The sequence below is a fragment of the Conger conger genome, chromosome 6 (assembly GCF_963514075.1).
Source record: "Conger conger chromosome 6, fConCon1.1, whole genome shotgun sequence".
NCBI lineage: Eukaryota > Metazoa > Chordata > Actinopteri > Anguilliformes > Congridae > Conger > Conger conger.
Genome location: NC_083765.1, coordinates 2,344,933 through 2,365,349, shown reverse-complemented (window position 1 = coordinate 2,365,349; position 20,417 = coordinate 2,344,933). Strand labels below are relative to the sequence as shown.

The window sequence follows — 20,417 nt, the reverse complement described above, 5'->3', positions numbered from 1 at the left end:
TCATGTGAAAATATGATATAAAATTTATATGATGTTGTTATTGTGGATTATTTTGTGATATTCTGTCTCTCAATGTTAAAATGTACCTATGATTAAAATTCTACACAGTTCCATTCTTTGGAAGTGGGCAAACCTACAAAATCAGCAAGGAATCAAATAATTATTACTCCCACTGTAAAAGCTGAAATTCTGAACTCTTGTCTCGTGTTTATGTTGTCATTTCAACCCCAAATGTACTAAGTGTAGTGCAAAAACAAAGGAATTGGCCTCATTGTTCCAATATTTTTGGAGGTGACTGTATTATTGCTCTGCAACAAGGATGGAAAGATCTTGATGTATTTATTTTTTACCTCAGGCTGTGGTTCCTGCCACCATAGGCATCTTCATCCTCCTCCTCCTCCCTGTCCAGGCCGGAGGAAGTGGTCAGTTCATACAGCTCTCTCTCGGACAGGTCAGACATTTCCAGCACCTCGAACCTGGGCTCCTCGCCGCCCTCAGGGTGGAGCTCCCAGTCCACATTCACTCTCACCCAACCAGAGCCCCTGGCTAGCGTCTTTGTCCCGCCCCTTCCTCCCCCGCCTGCTCTCTCATTGGCTGCTTGCTTCTGAGCCGAGTCAGTCATTGGCTGACAGGTGGAGACCAGCAGCTCTGCCCTCAGCAAAGGTCCGCCCCCATCGCCCTGGGCAACCACCCGCTGGGTCGGCCCGGGCGTCACGGCGACCACAGTCTCAGCCAATGAGGACAGCTGCAGGGAGAAGGGGGCGGGCTCGAAGGCGGAGACTAGCGTGGCCGTTTCATCGCTGAACTGGAGCCAGACGCTGAAGGATGCTTCCTAAACGACACAAACACACACACACAGCAGTGTAGCGCACACACGCATGCACACACACACACAAGCACACACACTCAGCAGCGACAGAGAACATACGTCCCCAACTGCACTCTGTTAGAGTCGATTTAATGCCATTACTGCATATGTTTCAGACCACTTTAGGACACTAGCAAAAATCCATGTGTGCTTGCAGACATTCTTTAAAGAAACAACCATTTTGACCAACATTGAGAACAAAGTTACGCTTTCCTTTGCTCGTGTGTACATGAGCGACAGCACGTGTACATGAAGGGACACTGAAATGAGCAGCAAGGAGCAGGTGCTTCACTCGTCCTCAGAAATGAAGCGGAGGTGTGTGCCAGAGACACGGGGATGGAGACGGCTGTGGCTGTGGCTGTGGCTGTGGCTGTGGCTGTGGCCCGCTGTGGCTGTGGCTGTGGCTGTGGCTGTGGCTGTGGCTGTGGCCCGCTGTGGCTGTGGCTGTGGCCCGCTGTGGCTGTGGCCCAGCAGAGTAAGCGTGTTGCTCAGGGAGCCAGGGGGGTTAAAATGCAAGCTTAATGGCTCAAACCCCAGTTTAGCCACAATAAAATCTGCGCAGCGGTCGGGCCCTTAACCCCACATTGCTCCAGGGGGGATTGTCCCTGACCTAAGCTCATCAACTGGAAGTCGCTTTGGATAAAAGCATCAGCTAAATGTAATATAATGCACGGTCACAGATGCTGTAAACGCAGTGCATGTACTGGAAAGTTCATTAAGTGACCAAGGGCAGTGCTGTTGCAATGGATGTTCCGCAGTATTAAAACATTTTTTTTTAAGAAGCAGAGAGGATGGAGTTGACCATCTGGTAAGATCAAGAATCTGTGGCATGGTCTCCCACAAACCTGCCCATAGCTGTACAGAATGTTGTGAGCCATAGCCGTTGCCGTAACTATGGAGGGGTGGGCCGGGTTGGCAGTGACTGACAGACTCAGTCCTCCCACCAGCTGGACCGATAGGTCACCGGCTGTCACATGGTCCGCAGTCACAGTGACATCACAGGAACCCAGGACTCCGTCCCATTGGTTAGATACGACCTGAGGGGCAGAGGGAAGAGAAGAGACAGAAAACCCGTCTCAATCCACAAGCACGCACACACACACACTCTCTCACACACACACACACACACACACACACACACACACACTCACGCACGCACACGCACACACACACTCACACACGCACACACACGCACACAGACACACACACACACACACACTCACTTCCTCACTCACTCACTCACTCACACACTCACACACACACATACACACTCTCTCACCCACACACACACACGCACGCACGCACGCACACACACACACTCACTCACTCACACACACACTCTCTCACATACACACACACACACACTCTCTCACACACACACACACACACACACACACACACTCTCTCACACACACACTCTCTCACGCACACACACACACACTCACACACACACTCACTCACACACTCACACACGCGCGCATGCACACTCACTCACACACTCACTCACTCACACACACACACACACACTCACTCACACACTCACACACACTCACACACACACTCACACGCTCACGCGCTCACACTCACTCACTCACTCACTCACTCACTCACTCACTCACTCACTCACTCACTCACTCACACACACACACTCACATGCGCTCACACACTCACACACACGCTCACAAGCGCACGTACTCACACACACATATGCATTTACTGAGCACTTTATTAGGAACACTTGTACACCTATTTATTCATGTGATTATCTAATCAGCCAATCATGTGGCAGCAGTACAGTGCATACAGTCATGCAGATACGAGTCAGGAGCTTCACTTAATGTGAATGTGGGAAAAATGTGATCTCAGTGATTCCGACTATGCCATGATTGTTGGTGCCAGATGGGCTGGTTTGAGTATTTCTGTAACTGCTAATTTCCTGGGATTTTCATGCACAACAGTCTCTAGAGTTTACTCAGAATGGAGCGAAAAACAAAAAACCATCCAGTGAGTGGCAGTTCTGCAGGCAGATGGCCTTCATGGTCACAATGTACCCATCTTCTAATGGCTACTTCCAGCATGATAATGCACCATGTCACAAAGCAAAAGTCATCTCAAACTGGTTTCATAACGATGAGTTCGATGTTCTTCAGTGGCCTTCCCAGTCACCGGATCTGAATCCAGTTGAACACCTTTGGGATGTGGTAGAACAGGAGATTCGCAGCATGCATGTGCAGCCAACAAATTGCTCCTGATGAGCTGGTCGGTGCCTTGCATGGCAGCCAATCGCTATTGGTATTTGAGTACGTGTATGAATGAGAAGCATCAATTGTAAAGCACTTTGGATAAAAGCACTTTATAAATGCTTTATTTACCATTCGTGGAATCCATGCCACAAAGAATTATTGTTCCTAATAAAGTGCTCAGTGACAGTATACACATATATAGACATGCACACACACACACACACACACACACACACACACACACACACACCGGTATACCCACAGGCATTCAGACAGAGACAGACCATCAGACTGATAGATTGATTGTTATAACTTTTGAGGTATTGCACTCACCTGCAGGGATGTCACTCCAGGCTGTAAGCCAATCAGATAGGTTCGCTCGTCGAGCTCAGCCACCATTGGGTGCTCCACCTTCAGCCAGTCACGGACCAGTTCAGTCACGTCCATGAACCAATCGGGTGAACCCAGCATGTAGGTGAGCTGGCCGGTCTCCACAGACTGAGCAGTGAACTGCGCCAGGACCTGGACCGCAGAACGCTGATAGACGGGAGAGCACCTGTGTCTCGCAGCACAGAGACCGTGAGCGTTTAGCACAGGGTGCACCTGTGTCCCGCAGCACAGAGACCATGAGCGTTTAGCACAGGGTGCACCTGTGTCTCGCAGCACAGAGACCGTGAGCGTTTAGCACAGGGTGCACCTGTGTCCCGCAGCACAGAGACCATGAGCGTTTAGCACAGGGTGCACCTGTGTCTCGCAGCACAGAGACCGTGAGCGTTTAGCACAGGGTGCACCTGTGTCTCGCAGCACAGAGACCATGAGCGTTTAGCACAGGGTGCACCTGTGTCTCGCAGCACAGAGACCGTGAGCGTTTAGCACAGGGAGCACCTGTGTCCCGCAGCACAGAGACCGTGAGCGTTTAGCACAGGGAGCACCTGTGTCCCGCAGCACAGAGACCATGAGCATTTAGCACAGGGAGCACCTGTGTCCCGCAGCACAGAGACCGTGAGCGTTTAGCACAGGGTGCACCTGTGTCCCGCAGCACAGAGACCGTGAGCGTTTAGCACAGGGTGCACCTGTGTCTCGCAGCACAGAGACCGTGAGCGTTTAGCACAGGGTGCACCTGTGTCCCGCAGCACAGAGACCGTGAGCGTTTAGCACAGGGTGCACCTGTGTCTCGCAGCACAGAGACCATGAGCGTTTAGCACAGGGTGCACCTGTGTCTCGCAGCACAGAGACCGTGAGCGTTTAGCACAGGGTGCACCTGTGTCTCGCAGCACAGAGACCATGAGCGTTTAGCACAGGGTGCACCTGTGTCTCGCAGCACAGAGACCGTGAGCGTTTAGCACAGGGTGCACCTGTGTCTCGCAGCACAGAGACCATGAGCGTTTAGCACAGGGTGCACCTGTGTCTCGCAGCACAGAGACCGTGAGCGTTTAGCACAGGGTGCACCTGTGTCTCGCAGCACAGAGACCGTGAGCGTTTAGCACAGGGTGCACCTGTGTCCCGCAGCACAGAGACCGTGAGCGTTTAGCACAGGGTGCACCTGTGTCCCGCAGCACAGAGACCATGAGCGTTTAGCACAGGGTGCACCTGTGTCTCGCAGCACAGAGACCGTGAGCGTTTAGCACAGGGTGCACCTGTGTCTCGCAGCACAGAGACCGTGAGCGTTTAGCACAGGGTGCACCTGTGTCTCGCAGCACAGAGACCGTGAGCGTTTAGCACAGGGTGCACCTGTGTCTCGCAGCACAGAGACCGTGAGCGTTTAGCACAGGGTGCACTTGTGTCTCGCAGCACAGAGACCGTGAGCGTTTAGCACAGGGTGCACCTGTGTCCCGCAGCACAGAGACCGTGAGCGTTTAGCACAGGGTGCACCTGTGTCTCGCAGCACAGAGACCATGAGCGTTTAGCACAGGGTGCACCTGTGTCTCGCAGCACAGAGACCATGAGCGTTTAGCACAGGGTGCACCTGTGTCTCGCAGCACAGAGACCGTGAGCGTTTAGCACAGGGAGCACCTGTGTCCCGCAGCACAGAGACCGTGAGCGTTTAGCACAGGGAGCACCTGTGTCCCGCAGCACAGAGACCATGAGCATTTAGCACAGGGAGCACCTGTGTCCCGCAGCACAGAGACCGTGAGCGTTTAGCACAGGGTGCACCTGTGTCCCGCAGCACAGAGACCGTGAGCGTTTAGCACAGGGTGCACCTGTGTCTCGCAGCACAGAGACCGTGAGCGTTTAGCACAGGGTGCACCTGTGTCCCGCAGCACAGAGACCGTGAGCGTTTAGCACAGGGTGCACCTGTGTCTCGCAGCACAGAGACCATGAGCGTTTAGCACAGGGTGCACCTGTGTCTCGCAGCACAGAGACCGTGAGCGTTTAGCACAGGGTGCACCTGTGTCTCGCAGCACAGAGACCATGAGCGTTTAGCACAGGGTGCACCTGTGTCTCGCAGCACAGAGACCGTGAGCGTTTAGCACAGGGTGCACCTGTGTCTCGCAGCACAGAGACCATGAGCGTTTAGCACAGGGTGCACCTGTGTCTCGCAGCACAGAGACCGTGAGCGTTTAGCACAGGGTGCACCTGTGTCTCGCAGCACAGAGACCGTGAGCGTTTAGCACAGGGTGCACCTGTGTCCCGCAGCACAGAGACCGTGAGCGTTTAGCACAGGGTGCACCTGTGTCCCGCAGCACAGAGACCATGAGCGTTTAGCACAGGGTGCACCTGTGTCTCGCAGCACAGAGACCGTGAGCGTTTAGCACAGGGTGCACCTGTGTCTCGCAGCACAGAGACCGTGAGCGTTTAGCACAGGGTGCACCTGTGTCTCGCAGCACAGAGACCGTGAGCGTTTAGCACAGGGTGCACCTGTGTCCCGCAGCACAGAGACCGTGAGCGTTTAGCACAGGGTGCACCTGTGTCTCGCAGCACAGAGACCATGAGCGTTTAGCACAGGGTGCACCTGTGTCTCGCAGCACAGAGACCATGAGCGTTTAGCACAGGGTGCACCTGTGTCTCGCAGCACAGAGACCGTGAGCGTTTAGCACAGGGTGCACCTGTGTCCCGCAGCACAGAGACCGTGAGCGTTTAGCACAGGGTGCACCTGTGTCTCGCAGCACAGAGACCATGAGCATTGAGCATTGAGCACATTTCCAATCAATAATTTCCTACCCTGTTGAGTAACACTGCTTCACCTAAAACTGTTTAGCCACATTCTTCGATATAAACAGAAGCTGATAAAAGTTACTGTCTTGTAGACAGCCCACCCCTGCTATAATCCTGCACACACCCAGGACTGGAGTTGCCCACCCCTGCTATAATCCTGCACACACCCAGGACTGGAGTTGCCCACCCCTGCTATAATCCTGCACACACCCAGGACTGGAGTTGCCCACCCCTGCTATAATCCTGCACACACCCAGGACTGGAGTTGCCCACCCCTGCTATAATCCTGCACACACCCAGGACTGGAGTTGCCCACCCCTGCTATAATCCTGCACACACCCAGGACTGGAGTTGCCCACCCCTGCTATAATCCTGCACACACCCAGGACTGGAGTTGCCCACCCCTGCTTCAGATGCCCTTGGGGAGGGCTGGGAGCCGTTTGTTTCTGAGCGATGATGGGACTCACCGGCCCTGGGCCAGCTGGCTCCAGCCCTGGATGGGGCTCAGGACGGGGTCGGAGAGGGACACCCGGAGGGGCAGCGCGGGCACCCAGACGGACACGCACTGCCCCCCCCCGAGCCTGCCCAGGCGGAACTCCACCCCCACACAAGCGCTGCCCACCCCCGATTCGCTCCCGTCCACAAAGAGGGTGGAGCAGTCACTGGAAACCTACCAATCAGACGACGAGCATTACTAACTCTGCGTATCCTCAAACCCAATGAGATGAATTCTGTCATTACATTACATTACATCACAAGGTATTTAGCAGACGCTCTCATCCAGGGCGACACGCAACAAAGTGCAGATCGGATGCAGGGACAAGTGTGAAGACGCTCCGTCAGCAGAGTTCACACTGCGGCGCAGTTACCTTGACGATGTCCTCGTTAGCCGAACGGCAGGTGACCGCGGCGGTGACGTCAGACACCTTCCCCTCAGGACCCACAGCCAGGACCAGGACAGGAATTGACACGCGCTGGCTGTTCAGGATGGCAGTGTTGATGATCGTGCTGCTCTGTGTGAAAACTTGGTTCCTCAGAGCAAGTTTATGGCAGTGAGCCATTATCCAGTTCAGACCAAAGAGACAAGGTGAGGGTGAAATAGAAATGCTTTAACTGATGAACTAACTGCTGATTTTGATATGGTTTCTATATAAAAGTTTAGTATTATTATGTAGCAGTAGCAGTACAGTAGTAGCAGTAGCAGTAGTAGTAGTAGCAGTAGTAATAGTAGTAGCAGTAGTAGTAGTAGTAGTAGCAGCAGTAGCAGTACAGTAGTAGCAGTAGCAGTAGTACTAGCAGTAGTAGCAGTAGTAGTAGTAGGAGTAGTAGTCGTAGCAGTAGCAGCAGTAGTAGTAGCAGTAGTAGTAGCAGTAGTAGCAGTAGCAGTAGTAGCAGTAGCAGTAGCAATAGCAGTAGCAGTAGCAGTAGCAGTAGCAGTAGTCGTAGCAGTAGCAGTAGTAGCAGTAGCAGTAGTCGTAGTCACAGCAGGTGGTAGTACCTCAGTTATGGGGGCGATGCCTACGATCTCCCGGTCTGTGAAGGAGAATGTGCTCACCACGCCACCGTGTGGCGGGAGTGGGCTGTTGCGGCCAGAATACTCCACCCACCAGTGTACGGCCACTGTCATGGCAACCCTAAAGCTCCCCTCCAAACCATCCAATGAGAAACATGCGACCTGATGAAGAACAGAGGGGCTGAGAGAGAGAGAGGGAGAGAGAGAGAGAGAGAAAGAAGGGAAACAGATAGAGAGTATAGTATCTGATTAAAAAAACAGGGATTTAAATCAGGGATAATGGAATAGGGGTCAATTTTATGCATCGAAGACAGAGAGGAGCTCGACCAATCAGAGTACTGTTCTGATGACCGAGAGGCACTTGGCTGTCCAGGCGACCAGCAGTTCCAAACTCCATGATTGGTGGGGCACCCCTCTGGTTTTTAAGTGGTAGGTGGAGATCTGTGATCCCTGGTTTAAATGCGGAACTGCTCCCGTGGCACTGGAGCAAAGTCAGGACATCACCCTGCCGGGCTCTGGGCATCCACCAATCACCATCAGCATTGCTCTATTGTTCTGTTAACAACGCACTCCCTGACTGGTCGACCTCTTCCCTGGTTTCTGTGCAAAAGGTAATGTCACCAATCGCCCATCCCTCATTGGTCATCACACCTGGCTCTCCGATGACCTCACAGGGGCGTGCTGCATACCTGCCGCTGCGGCCCTGCCCGCGCGCGTCCCTCAGGCAGATGACAGAGATGATGTCATGACTGGATCCTGGGGTCCTTTCCAGCGAAGTGGACCAGAACTCGGATGCCACAGACGGCTGGGCCAGCAAGGACATCAACCCCTTCCTCACACGGAGTCTGGATTAAAGAGACATTGCACAATGGAGGAGAAGCTGAACTGAGTGTTAAAGTGTCACTCGGATGAACCAGACCTAGGTTCACTAGGATTTGTTTTAGAGTCAAAGACTTTTCTGCATTTGTCTAAGCTTGCCTGGTGTATTTGGACAAATGAAATGATCCCAGAAGTGTAAACCCCGCCCATCTGCGCCTCCGAATACTCCAGGCAGGATCAATAGAGCACAGAAAAGTATTTCAATCCAAAACAAATGCTATTTGAACCCAGGTCTGGGACGAACGTACCTGATGACCACAAAATCCCCGGTGAAATTTGCCCGCACGCTCACAGAAACCCCGATTGGTCGACCGGCACGGACCGGTCCCCGCCCATAACCAATCAGTACATTGGGATCCAGTAGTAGCTCCTCCTCTTCCTGCCGATCCGAACGGCCCAGCTGCCCTCCAGACTGATCGTCCCCCCCAGCGCCAGCCAGCGGCCCAAGGTACCGGAGCCTCCTCTGGGACTGCTGCAGTTGCTCCTCCGCGCAGCCAGGGGGCGCCCGTCTGGGGCCCGAGGCCACGCTGGAGGAGTAGTAGAGCTGGACGTGGTGGGCGGAGCGGCCGGGTTCGGTCCTGGGAGCGGTCAGGGTGTGGCGGAGTCGCCGGGCCCAGCGGCGGTCCCTGTGCCTGGGCGGGTAGTGCAGTGCGTGGCCGTGTCGCCTTCCCGCCCGGAACCAGCGCTTCGGCAGGTCCAGAGAGACGACGCACAGCCCCAGAGGCGCCTGAGAGAGTCCACAGAGGACGAAAGTGTCGCAAGACCTGCAAGCCTCTGTAGGAGTGCACATTTACATCACATTACACGACGGGCATTTGGCAGACGCTCTTACCCAGAGCGACGTACAATAAAGTGCAAATCATAACCAGGGACAAGTGCACTGGAAGACCCTAGAGGGAATGTTGCGGTTTAACAATGTTAATGCTACAGTTTACCCATGTCTTGTGAACTGGATTGTCTTATGTATAATTGCCTGTATTACAAGAATGTCTGTCTGCTGGCTTCAGTGTGTAAGTCAAAGTACTGTCATGTATTGTCACTTTCAAGTTATGTTTTTGTAATGCCTGTTTGACCGTTTAAAAAATATATGTTGACTCTCCATTTGAGAGTGTATACTGTAGTGAATAGTAAAACAACCAGTAAATACACCTTTGCAGGAGTCCTTTTTTATGAAACCACAGACACAGAGCAGCACAGATGCAAACAGGATGAAATCCCATTAAAACAATATCAATATTACAGACACAATCCAATTAAAAACAGTCTTTCATTTTGACTTGAATGACTGCTTTGCCATAGTGTGTAGTACTAATTGAAATAGACCTGTAAACAAGCGTCATAGTTATTAGAAGTATTGTTTTCTCACTGCTATTAACCAATCAGATAGCAGGATTATAATATCCTTGAGCTTACCTGTGTGACACAGGAAGCTCTCTGCTCTTCCGTCTCCTTGAACGCGTGAAGAGTGACACAGCGCCCTCTGCTGGCATCCCCGCGCCAGTGAAACAAAACACGAACCCTGAACCTCTCTCCTTTCTCCCCGTCCCTCTCTCTTTCCACAGTGTTAGACAAGAGGAAGGCTGAGAGAGGGGGGGAGAGAGGGAGGGGGGACCCAGGGACTGGCTGGAGGAGGGAGAGAGAGAGAGAGAGAGAGAGGGAGGGGGGAGAGAGGGGGAGAGAGAGGGGGGGAGAGAGAGCAAGAGAGGGAGAGAGAGAGGGGGAGTGAGATAGAGAGGGAGAGAAGGGGAGAGGGAGGGGGAGGGAGAGAGAAAGCAAGAGAGGGAGATCGGGGAGAGGGAGGGAGAGAGCAAGAGAGAGAGATAGAGAGGGAGAAAGAGAGAGAGAGGGAGATAGGGAGGGAGGGAGCAAGAGAGAGAGCAAGAGAGGGGGAGAGGGAGAGAGAAACAGTGGCAGTGAGAAATCACCCAGATGAAATAAAAGAACACATTACATTACACCTGAACATATTACCTGCTCAACTTGTAAATATAATTGCAGTAAATCGTCTCAATAGTCTATTTTGTTCTCTGTTTCTAAATTACATCTGGAATTGCTGTATTTGTGTGTGTGTATTTCTGTTATGTTCTGGCAATATTTACTGTATGTATTTCATGCTCATAAAGAATATTGAATTGAATTGGAAAGAGAGGGAGAGAAGGAGAGGGTTCTTGTTTTCATGTTTGTTGACTGTTCTTATGTTTCCAGTCTTTGTTGTTTAAGTATTGTTAAACATCACAAGCTCATCTCAGCTTCAGGAACATTATCATTTCTGCACTGTCAGTTATTATCTGGGACAGAATTCACTTACTGCACTAAAAACTGGATCAGGATCATAACAATAACAGAGTTGCACACACATGCACACACACAAGAAGACCAATCCAGAAAATGTGTGTGTACATGGATGCAGGATGCATGGATGCCTGTGTGTGTATGTACTGTTTGTGTATGTATGTGCTTGTGAATTTATTCATGTGTGCATGCATGTTTGCATGTGTTTGTGTGGATGTGCATATGTGTGTGCGTGTTGGCTTTGTGGGCTTGTGTGTGTGTGTGTGTGTGTGTGTGTGTGTAAATGTGTGAGCGTGTGTGTGTGTGTGTGTTTGTGTGAGTATGCAAGTGTGTGTATGGGTGTGTGTGTGTGTGTGTGTGTAAGTATGCATGCGTGTGTGTGTATGTAAGTATGCATGCAAGTGTGTGTGTTTGTAAGTATGCATGTAAGCGTGTGTGTGTGTAAGTATGCATGTAAGTGTGTGTGTGCGTGTGTGTGTGTGTGTGTGTGTGTTAGTATGTGAGTGTGTGTGTGTGTGTGAGTTTGTGTGTGTGTGTATGTGTGTGTGTGTGTGTGTGTGTGAGTTTGTGTGTGTGTGTATGTGTGTGTGTGTGTGTGTGTTAGTGTGTGTGTGTGTGTGTGTGTGTGTGTGTGTGTGAGTGTGTGAGTGTGTGTGTGTAAGTGTGTGAGTGTGTGTGTGTGAGTTTGTGTGTGTGTGTATGTGTGTGTGTGTGTGTGTTAGTGTGTGTGTGTGTGTGTGTGTGTGTGTGTGTAAGTGTGTGAGTGTGTGAGTGCATGTGTAAGTGTGTGAGTGTGTGTGTGTGTGTGTGTGTGTGTGTGTGTGAGTGTGTGAGTGTGTGTGTGTAAGTGTGTGAGTGTGTGTGTTTTACCTGTGAGGTGAAGTAAGGCCCAAAGGAAGCCTGGACCCCCGGTGTGGAGCGTGCCCCAGCGGGAGGCACCATGAGCAGGGACTGCGAGCAGGCGAACGGGGTGGTGTTGGAGAAGAGGAGGCCCAGGTCAGACTGCGACAGAGGGAGGGCGTGCCAAGGGGGGGACACGCTGATCTGGGCAGGCAGAGAGGGGGAGGGGGGGGGCAGCTGGCTGTGGCCTGTGTGATGGAAGATGGGGGGGGATACAGACGTGTTTTCAAGACGGCAAACCGTAAGCTAGCATTTGCCAACATATTCAAATTTTGTCAGGTCAGTGCAGAAAAGTAATTCAATCCAAAACAATTACGTATATAATTGACCCAGTTCTGGTCAAATCCATTATGATTCTGTCTGGTCGAGGGTTGATCCGGTCCAGGATTTCATCCCCACTTCTGCACTCATCAGGCCAGCCATTCCTTTGACCTTACACTTGCGTTACTCATGACCCTGCAGACTCCATGCATGCCCATGGCTGCTTCGCTGTGGTGAACCAGAACAGCACTGAGCCAGCATTGGTCTCTACAGCGGTTTAGAAACCCAAAACCAAAATAATTGGCTGGAACAAAAACCAGGATACACAGCGGTCCGTCAGGACTGGAGCTCTCCACTCCCGAACCGTGTAGTATTTAGAAACGGAGGGCAGACCTGTCTCGCTCGTAACTGAACTCACCAGGGACACAATTGCATTTCTCTGGAACTCACCAACGGCCAGGAAGCAGAAGAACGTCACCACCAGCTCCCTGCCCATCTCCACACCCCTGTCACATGACAAAGACCACATGACCTTTCGACAGTCCAATCATCCGTGGCTCACTGTCCACCCCTCCCCCTGATTGGATGGATGATATTTCTGCTGTGTTGTGATTGGATGGATGAGGTTTCTGCTATATTTTAACTGGCTGGATGAGGTTTCTGTAGTGTTATGATTGGCTGGATGAGGTTTCTGCTGTGTTGTGATTGGCTGGATGAGGTTTCTGCTGTGTCGTGATTGGCTGGATGAGGTTTCTGCTGTGTCGTGATTGGCTGGATGAGGTTTCTGCAGTATCGCTCTCACCTGGCCATGCTCCACAGATCAGGACAAAAGGAAAGTGAAGTAAAAGTAATATTTCTTCCACTCATTAACGAGCGGATTTCACCAGTCAGTTCAGCTCGTGGCTGCAGCGCTGTGCTCACGGGGGAGGACTATCCTGGGGAGGACTGTCCTGGGGAGGACTGTTACCTTCTGAACACGGATGTTGCCCCACAGGGTCAGGTACAGAGTGGGCCTGGAGCCACAGAGTCTACAGGAGGTTCTGCTGGAAACAGACGGTTCTGCTGGAAACAGACGGTTCTGCTGAATTGCTGAATTGCTGAACAGATTAAGTCGAATAACCTTAACTTGTAGTCAAGTGCACCATCCTTGGCCTTATTACAATTCACTGGTAATAGATCCAGCTTGAGTGCACCCTTATAATTTCTCTGAGCACAAATGATCAAAAATAATTTGCGAGATAATTTAATTAAATACAAACTTCAGTACAGAATAATGAAGCACAGGCGGGAACAGCATGAACACAATATGAACATGAAAGGATATAGCATACGTAAATAATTCATAATGCACCTATGAGTAAATCCACACTTACACTAAATCCTCTCACACCTATAATAATAACAATTTGTCATTTAGCTATTAGTTCTTTTATGCAAAGCGACTTACAGTTGAATTCCCCTACGATTAAACTGGCACTTACAGTCAATCCTACTCTGTTTAAATAGTACTTTTACTCGGTAGTAGTCGACTATTTGCACCAGTGAGTAAACCTGTACTTACGAGCCTGGGTATCGGTACTGGCGCGTGATGCTGCACAGAGCTTTCACGCGGCGGTGAAACGGAACGCATAACACGGCGCCCACCTTTCATCGGTGCGAGCCGGGCGGACGGGACGGCTCCCTGAGAATCGGCAGGTTTTCCGCGTCTCTCGGACCGCACACTCGCGTCTGGTCTGACCCCTCCCTAAGCGCTTCATTCCGCTCCGCAGCAACGACTGCCGATCTTCGCCCTCTCATCCCTTAATCTTCCCCTCAGGATTATTCACCTTCCATCCCTTCTTCCCGTCTTTCATTTTTATTTATTTATTCATTTATTCTTTTCATTTTCATAAGTGTTACGTTTAGAACAATATTGTGCGTACTTTATTTACCCCCTTTAATTCGTTTTATTTTTGCCGTATTTTTCTTTTATTTAGTTGTGATATAGGCTAATGGTCATGGTCTCTCTCTCTCTCTCTCTCTCTCTCTCTCTCTCTCTCTCTCTGTGGATTTATTCATTTCAAATGGTAAATAATCCCCCATCCTGTTCATTCTGCACATACAGCACTGCACAGCGAACCCTTTCTCTTCCTTTGCCCAACTCTCTCTCGCTTTACCGCATTTGCAGTGCTTGATGTGCTGTAATTTGCGGATAAATTCAATTTCAATTCAGTAAAGTTGGGGAATGTATCTACTTTATATTGCACAGAACATTATGGGGATTTTTTTAACGAGATGACCCCAAATGTGCAAGTAAATAAAGTTTATAAAATGAACAAAACATTTGAAAAAGGAACACGTTTTCTGGAACCAAGGTGTCAAAGCCTCACCCTCTCTACCTCTGTCCCCTTTTACATTCATCCCTCATCCCTCTCTCCCTCTCTCTGTTTCTGTTCCTACCCTTGCTCTATTGCTTTATAATCCTGGTTGATTAAATGAAACAAATCTGTAAGTGACCCCACTAAACTTCTCATAGTGTGCATCTGTGTGTCTGAGTGTGTGTGTGTGTGTGTGTGTGTCTGAGTGTGTGTGTAAGTGTGTGTGTGTGTCTGAGTGCATTTGTGTGTGAGTGTGTGTGTGTGTGTGTGTGAGTGTGCGTGTCTGAGTGTGTGCGTCTGAGTGTGTGAGTGTGTGTCTGAGTGTGTGAGTGTGTGTCTGATTGTGTGTGTCTGAGTGTGTGTGTGTCTGAGTGCATATGAGTGTGAGTGTGTGTGTCTGAGTGCATGTGTGTGAGTGTCTGTGTCTGAGTGTGTGTGTGCATGTGTGTGTACATATAAGTGGGTTCTTTCAATGCAACTATTCACAGTCCTACCCAATGTATCATTGAATTAATCTGGGCATGTAATCTGTTCGCATAATTCTTTTTTAATCTGTTGTCATTGCAAGAGGGGACCTCTTTCTCTAGGCTTTAATGTCTGACTCGGAGAGAGGGAGAGAGAGAGAAATGAACCCTATCCAGTTTGCCCCCTTGTGGTTGAGTCGTTAATGTCTCAAATTATCGTTGCGTTCATATTTATAGAATACAAAAAACTGTGACGTAATAAGACTGCAAAAACGGCAATGCCAGATTGTTTAAAAGACTTTTCACTTGTGAGAACAGGATTTTTTTTTATCAGCCTCTTATTTCCAAAACAGGGCAATAAAACTCCAGCCTCCCTCTCACCACGCTCAGGGACAATAAAATAAAACAAGCTTTGACACTATTTCTCTGTGTCAAAAACCATGTTCCAAGAACAAAAATGTACAATTCAGAAGTTGGATGAAGAAACACATTTAAAAAAAAATGTTTTTACTCATATGTTTGGCCAACATATTTCCAGTTTGGTTGAAATATAAGTTTGTTTTGCAAATGATTAGATACAGACCTACTTATGGAACCAAATGTTTCACTTGGTTATGAAGCTATGACTGTTTTCTGACTAACGTTGATGTTTATTTTGTAATCCATTTGGCCATTTTTGAGAAAACTCTATTTTTGCCAAGACTATACCAAAGCGAATGTTGTCTTGAATTGCTTCTTGGTGTTGCGTAAATGCATTGCTAGGTCATTTCAGTACCAAGCCAATGTAAAACATGGTAAGCTTTTTGTACAGGGTTTCCTACCTTTTCCAACCAGGTATAGTGTCATATTGAGGCAACGGAGAGTTTAGGAATATTCCTGCGTTCGCATATCAGAATGAATAAGCAGACCTGTGAAAACATGCAACGTGTTAAAGATAAACCTGTAACGTCAATTGTACTGGCTAACAGAGCTTTGATTAACCTAATTTTTAAATAAAGTTCCATTTAAAATGTGATGCAGGTTGGTTAGAAAGCATTAGGGTGAGTAATCCTTTTTGGAGAGCTTTTTGGACACTTTGGGCATGCTTTATAAAAACATACTCTCATATATGTGAATAAAACACACGTGAAGATAAATTTTCTTTACATTTTGTATAAACAAAATTATCTTAATTGAAGACATCCGGGTGCAGTGTTGATCTCATGTGGAATTTGAATTTTGAATTTACTAAATTTTGTATGCAAGGTGACATCAAGTTTGTATGTGGCACCCTGGACATTTTAAGTTCTGTTTGTATTTGTACTTAGTATCTTAACTTGGTCCCCTACGTTTACATTTTTAATTTTTTTTTTTACTAAAATAACACATTCCTTTAATGGTGATGCTCAGCAACTGATGTTTTGGCATCAATGCAAAAACACCCTCCACATGCATTATGGGTAACGTAGTCAAAAACACCCTCCACATGCATTATGGGTAACAAAGTCAAAAACACCCTCCACATGCATTATGGGTAACAAAGTCAAAAACAAGTTTCTGTACTTGGTCATGTGGAAACAGAGGTTTCCAAATTCATTACACATTTAACCCAGAGAGGAAAGCTACATTTCTACATTCATGCTTTCAAAATGACATTCTGTGTTCCATCCTCCCATCTAAGCCAGTGAGTTCCCCCCCTTCCTCGTCCTGCTGTGAATCTTGGATATTTCCCAGAGCACTGCTTTCATTGGCTAACAGACAAACCTTTTACACACAGACCAATCACAGTTCGGGAAAGCTGTTTTTTTATACAAGCAGAGTATCAGAGTTCAGGGTGCTAAATGTGCATAAATATAAAGTAGATCTGGATTGGTCTTTGACTTAGAAATTTAGGTATTCAGTGCTAAACTATAAAAACACAAGGTGTTTTGTAAGTTTTTTGTATTTTAGTTGTACATGCATTTTTTGTACATGCTTTGACAAGCTTTATTAGTTCTGTCTCAAATTCCTTAATTATGCAAGCCTTCAACCATATGTGTGTATTCAATAGCTTTTGAGATATTGACACATTTATAGAACTAGTACAAAATCAGTGGAAATTGCCCATGAGGAAAGAGACAGAGAGAAAGGAGGAGGAAGAAAGAGATGCAGATTGTTTCTTTATTATTGCAATTTTAAGTAATTATACTTAAATTGTCAGACGTGATCTTACGTCGTTTTAACAGACGTAATCCGTTAATGCGTCTTTCGCTTTCCAAAGATCTGCAAGTGTATTTTTTGTCAGGAAATAAAGTCCGTAGAGTTTGAATTTGAAATCTCAGCAGATTTTTAGCAAAGTAATCTGCTTCCCCCACCCAGAATCAGACTGGGTCTGCCATTTGTTAGTATCAGGGAACCATGCTCACTGCATTGTGAAGCGTTGCATTGTGTAGCGTTGCATTATAGCGGATCCTGCTGGTGATCCCCTTGACAGCTTTTTTGTGGTTCCCCCTCCCCTGCAGATCGCCGAATGTACTTTTTTTTTTTATCAACGACTTCTTTTAATGTGAAAATAAAGAGAGAGAGACAGAGGGATGTGAAAATTGAAAGAACAGAAAGAAGAGCGCGGCGGATTCGTAGGCGAGATCTCGTAGAAATAATTGATTCCGGTTTGTTCGGATCGCTGTCATTGGTAAGCTTACTTTTTAAGCCGATTTAACGTGAGTTGAAATGTGAAGGACCAGAGGGCGGCAGTAGCAGTGAAGCCCTTATTGAAGCCCTTAGATCTTTGTTTTCTTCTGTTACAGGTCAACCATCCACCCTTTATATCCATCCATCCATCCATTATCTGAACCCGCTTATCCTGAACAGGGTCGCAGGGGGGGGCTGGAGCCTATCCCAGCATACATTGGGGCGAAAGGCAGGAATACACCCTGGACAGGTCGCCAGTCCATCGCAGGGCACACACACCATTCACTCACACACTCATGCCTACGGGCAATTTAGACTCTCCAATCGGCCTAACCTGCATGTCTTTGGACTGCGGGAGGAAACCGGAGTACCCGGAGGAAACCCACGCAAACACGGGGAGAACATGCAAACTCCGCACAGAGAGGCCCCGGCCGACGGGGATTCGAACCCGGGACCTCCTTGCTGTGAGGCGGCAGTGCTACCCGCTGCACCATCCGTGCCGCCCCAACCTTTATATGAAAACTGATATAGATTTTTAAAATTACAAATCTAAAATTGTGCAGTACAGAAGCAAATAAATAATTGATGGGCCTTTGTCCGAAACATTATGGAGGGCACTGTATGCCCATTCTAGCAGTAAAATCTGGGGAAGTTTTTCTGCAGGATTCCTAACACCCGAACACAGTGTCTGAGGGGGTCTCAGGCCTGGGTTCTTTGTAAAGCTGTTTTGTGACAATTTGTGTTGTAAAAAGCGCGATACAAATAAAATGGAATTAAATTTAATTGAACTGAGTAAGAGTAAGGTAGGCTTTCTTCCAACTGACCATATTTTCACACGTTCATCAACAAACAGAAGCCCAGGTCTCAGGAAAGCAGACACCTCTTCACTCTAGGAAGGACTGCTCGAGAGCACACAAAGAGCACACACTAAGAGCACACAGTAAGAGCACACACTGAGAGCACACACTAAGAGCACACACTGAGAGGACACACTGAGAACACTAAGAGCACACACTAAGAGCACACACTGAGAGCACGCACTGAGAGCACACACAGAGCACACACTAAGAGCACACACACTGAGAGCACAGACTAAGAGCACACACAAAGAGCACACACACTGGGAGCACACACTGAAAGCATGCACTAAAAGCATGCACTAAGAGCATGCACTAAGAGCACGCACTAAGAACACACACATTAAGAGCACACACTGAGAGCACACACTAAGAACACACACTAAGAACACACACACTAAGAGCCCAAACTAAGAGCACACACTAAGAGCCCACACTAAGAGCACACACTAAGAGCACACACACTGAGAGCACTAAGAGCACACACACACTGAGAGCACTAAGAGCACACACTAAGAGCCCACACTAAGAGCACACACTAAGAGTACACACACTAAGAGCCCACACTAAGAGCACACACTAAGAGCACACACTAGGAGCACACACACTGAGAGCACTAAGAGTACACACTAAGAGCATGCACTAAGAGCACACACACTAAGAGTACACACACTAAGAGCCCACACTAAGAGCACACACACTAAGAGCCCACACTAAGAGTACACACACTAAGAGCCCACACTAAGAGCACACACTAAGAGCACACACTAAGAGCACACACACACTAAGAGCCTTGGACTAAAGATGATTGCACCAGGCAGCTTTGACCTGGCAGTCAATGTATTAAAAGAAAAAGGGTGCAGGGCTTTCAATGCGATCAAAAGAAAATTACATAAAATAAACATTCCCATTAGAATCTGGTCAATCTGGATACCGTCATCCAGCCTATCATGCCGTATGGAAGTGAAGTTTGGGGGCCACTCAGTCAGCAAGACCGCGCTGGGAGGAGCATCCAGCAGAGACCCTGCATGCAGAATTCTGTAAAAACATAAAAACATAAAAACATACTACTGTTCTGTTGCTCGCAATTGAAAAAGGCAGAAAAAGGGGGAGGGAAAGAGAGAGAGGGAGAGGGAGAGGGGGAGAGAGAGGGAGAGGAAGAGAGAGAGAGGGAGAGAGAGTGGGGTTGAGAGAGAGACAGGGAGAGACAGAGTGAGAGAGAGAGAGAGAGAGAGTGGGGGAGAGAGCAGAGATTCTTAGCTTATTCTTAAACTCTGGAGCATGGGAACAGAGAGGTAAGACATAAGGATAGACACTAAAGGACACTAAAGGAAATGAGAAAGTGTATAAATATAAACTTACAACCAAACAGAAATAAAACAAGACAGGATGCTGGTTAAAAAAAAAAGTTTAAAAAAAAGAAAAAAATTAAACACAGACAGGAAACAGGAAACCACATTTCTGCAAAGAATAAATACACAAATGAAAAATAATTCCATCTCTCCTTCCCTCTCCTGGTGCGCTCTCTCTCTCTCTCTCATTTTTCTCTGAAAAAAAATAGTCACAAGCAGTTTTAATACAAATATGTTTTATTTGGAAGCCACTTGCAAATGAAACTGCAGAGTTAATAGAGTATAAAACATTTATAAGATTATAATGACGATGGTTATGGGACAAGAAGCTTAGTTATAAGAGTCGTAGTCACTATTGCGGTTTGAGGAAGGCTCTCGACTGCTGTTAACCGCCAATCGCTCCAGACCTAAGAGGGAGAGAGGGAGAGAGGGAGAGAGAAAATGAGAAAGGGATAAATATACGTTGAAAAACATGCGTGTGTGTGTGTTTGTGTGTGTGTGTGTGTCCATGAGTGTGTGCATGTGTTTATGGGTAGGGACATTCAGTGAGGACTTTATTAGGAATTTATTAGACCTGCCACTGCTGTAATGTGTAGTTATTTCCGTTACTGTCACCTTCCTGTCAC

General features: G+C 48.3%; 2 protein-coding genes across 4 annotated transcripts in view; both read right to left on the bottom strand.

Moving 5' to 3' along the window:
* Positions 1-346: 346 nt before the first annotated feature.
* tmem132a (transmembrane protein 132A) lies at positions 347-12,922 on the bottom strand. The gene is made up of 12 exons (XM_061245039.1): positions 12,915-12,922; positions 12,563-12,618; positions 11,822-12,039; positions 10,073-10,282; positions 8,908-9,386; positions 8,470-8,625; positions 7,766-7,961; positions 7,137-7,280; positions 6,735-6,937; positions 3,445-3,667; positions 1,714-1,905; positions 347-832 (listed from the first exon to the last, which is right to left on the bottom strand). Exons 1-12 carry the CDS (start codon positions 12,920-12,922, stop codon positions 347-349), a joined length of 2,571 nt encoding a protein of 856 aa, XP_061101023.1.
* A 7,088-nt stretch (positions 12,923-20,010) lies between these two features.
* Positions 20,011-20,417, bottom strand: part of LOC133131393 (uncharacterized) — a 5,795-nt gene continuing 5,388 nt past the window's right edge. For all 3 annotated transcript variants that reach the window (XM_061246737.1, XM_061246738.1, XM_061246736.1), the window contains one exon: positions 20,011-20,198. In XM_061246737.1, the coding sequence (XP_061102721.1) occupies positions 20,122-20,198 (77 nt within the window). In that variant the 3' untranslated portion in view covers positions 20,011-20,121. The remainder of the gene's footprint in view (positions 20,199-20,417) is intronic.

What these genes read in the sequence shown, in the direction of transcription:
- tmem132a (XM_061245039.1), bottom strand. An exon ending in GGGGATTTTGTGGTCATCAG is followed by an intron (nt 8,626 to 8,907) that starts GTACGTTCGTCC and finishes TCTTTAATCCAG; the next exon opens with ACTCCGTGTGAGGAAGGGGT. An exon ending in GGGCAGGGCCGCAGCGGCAG is followed by an intron (nt 7,962 to 8,469) that starts GTATGCAGCACG and finishes TCTCTCTCTCAG; the next exon opens with CCCCTCTGTTCTTCATCAGG.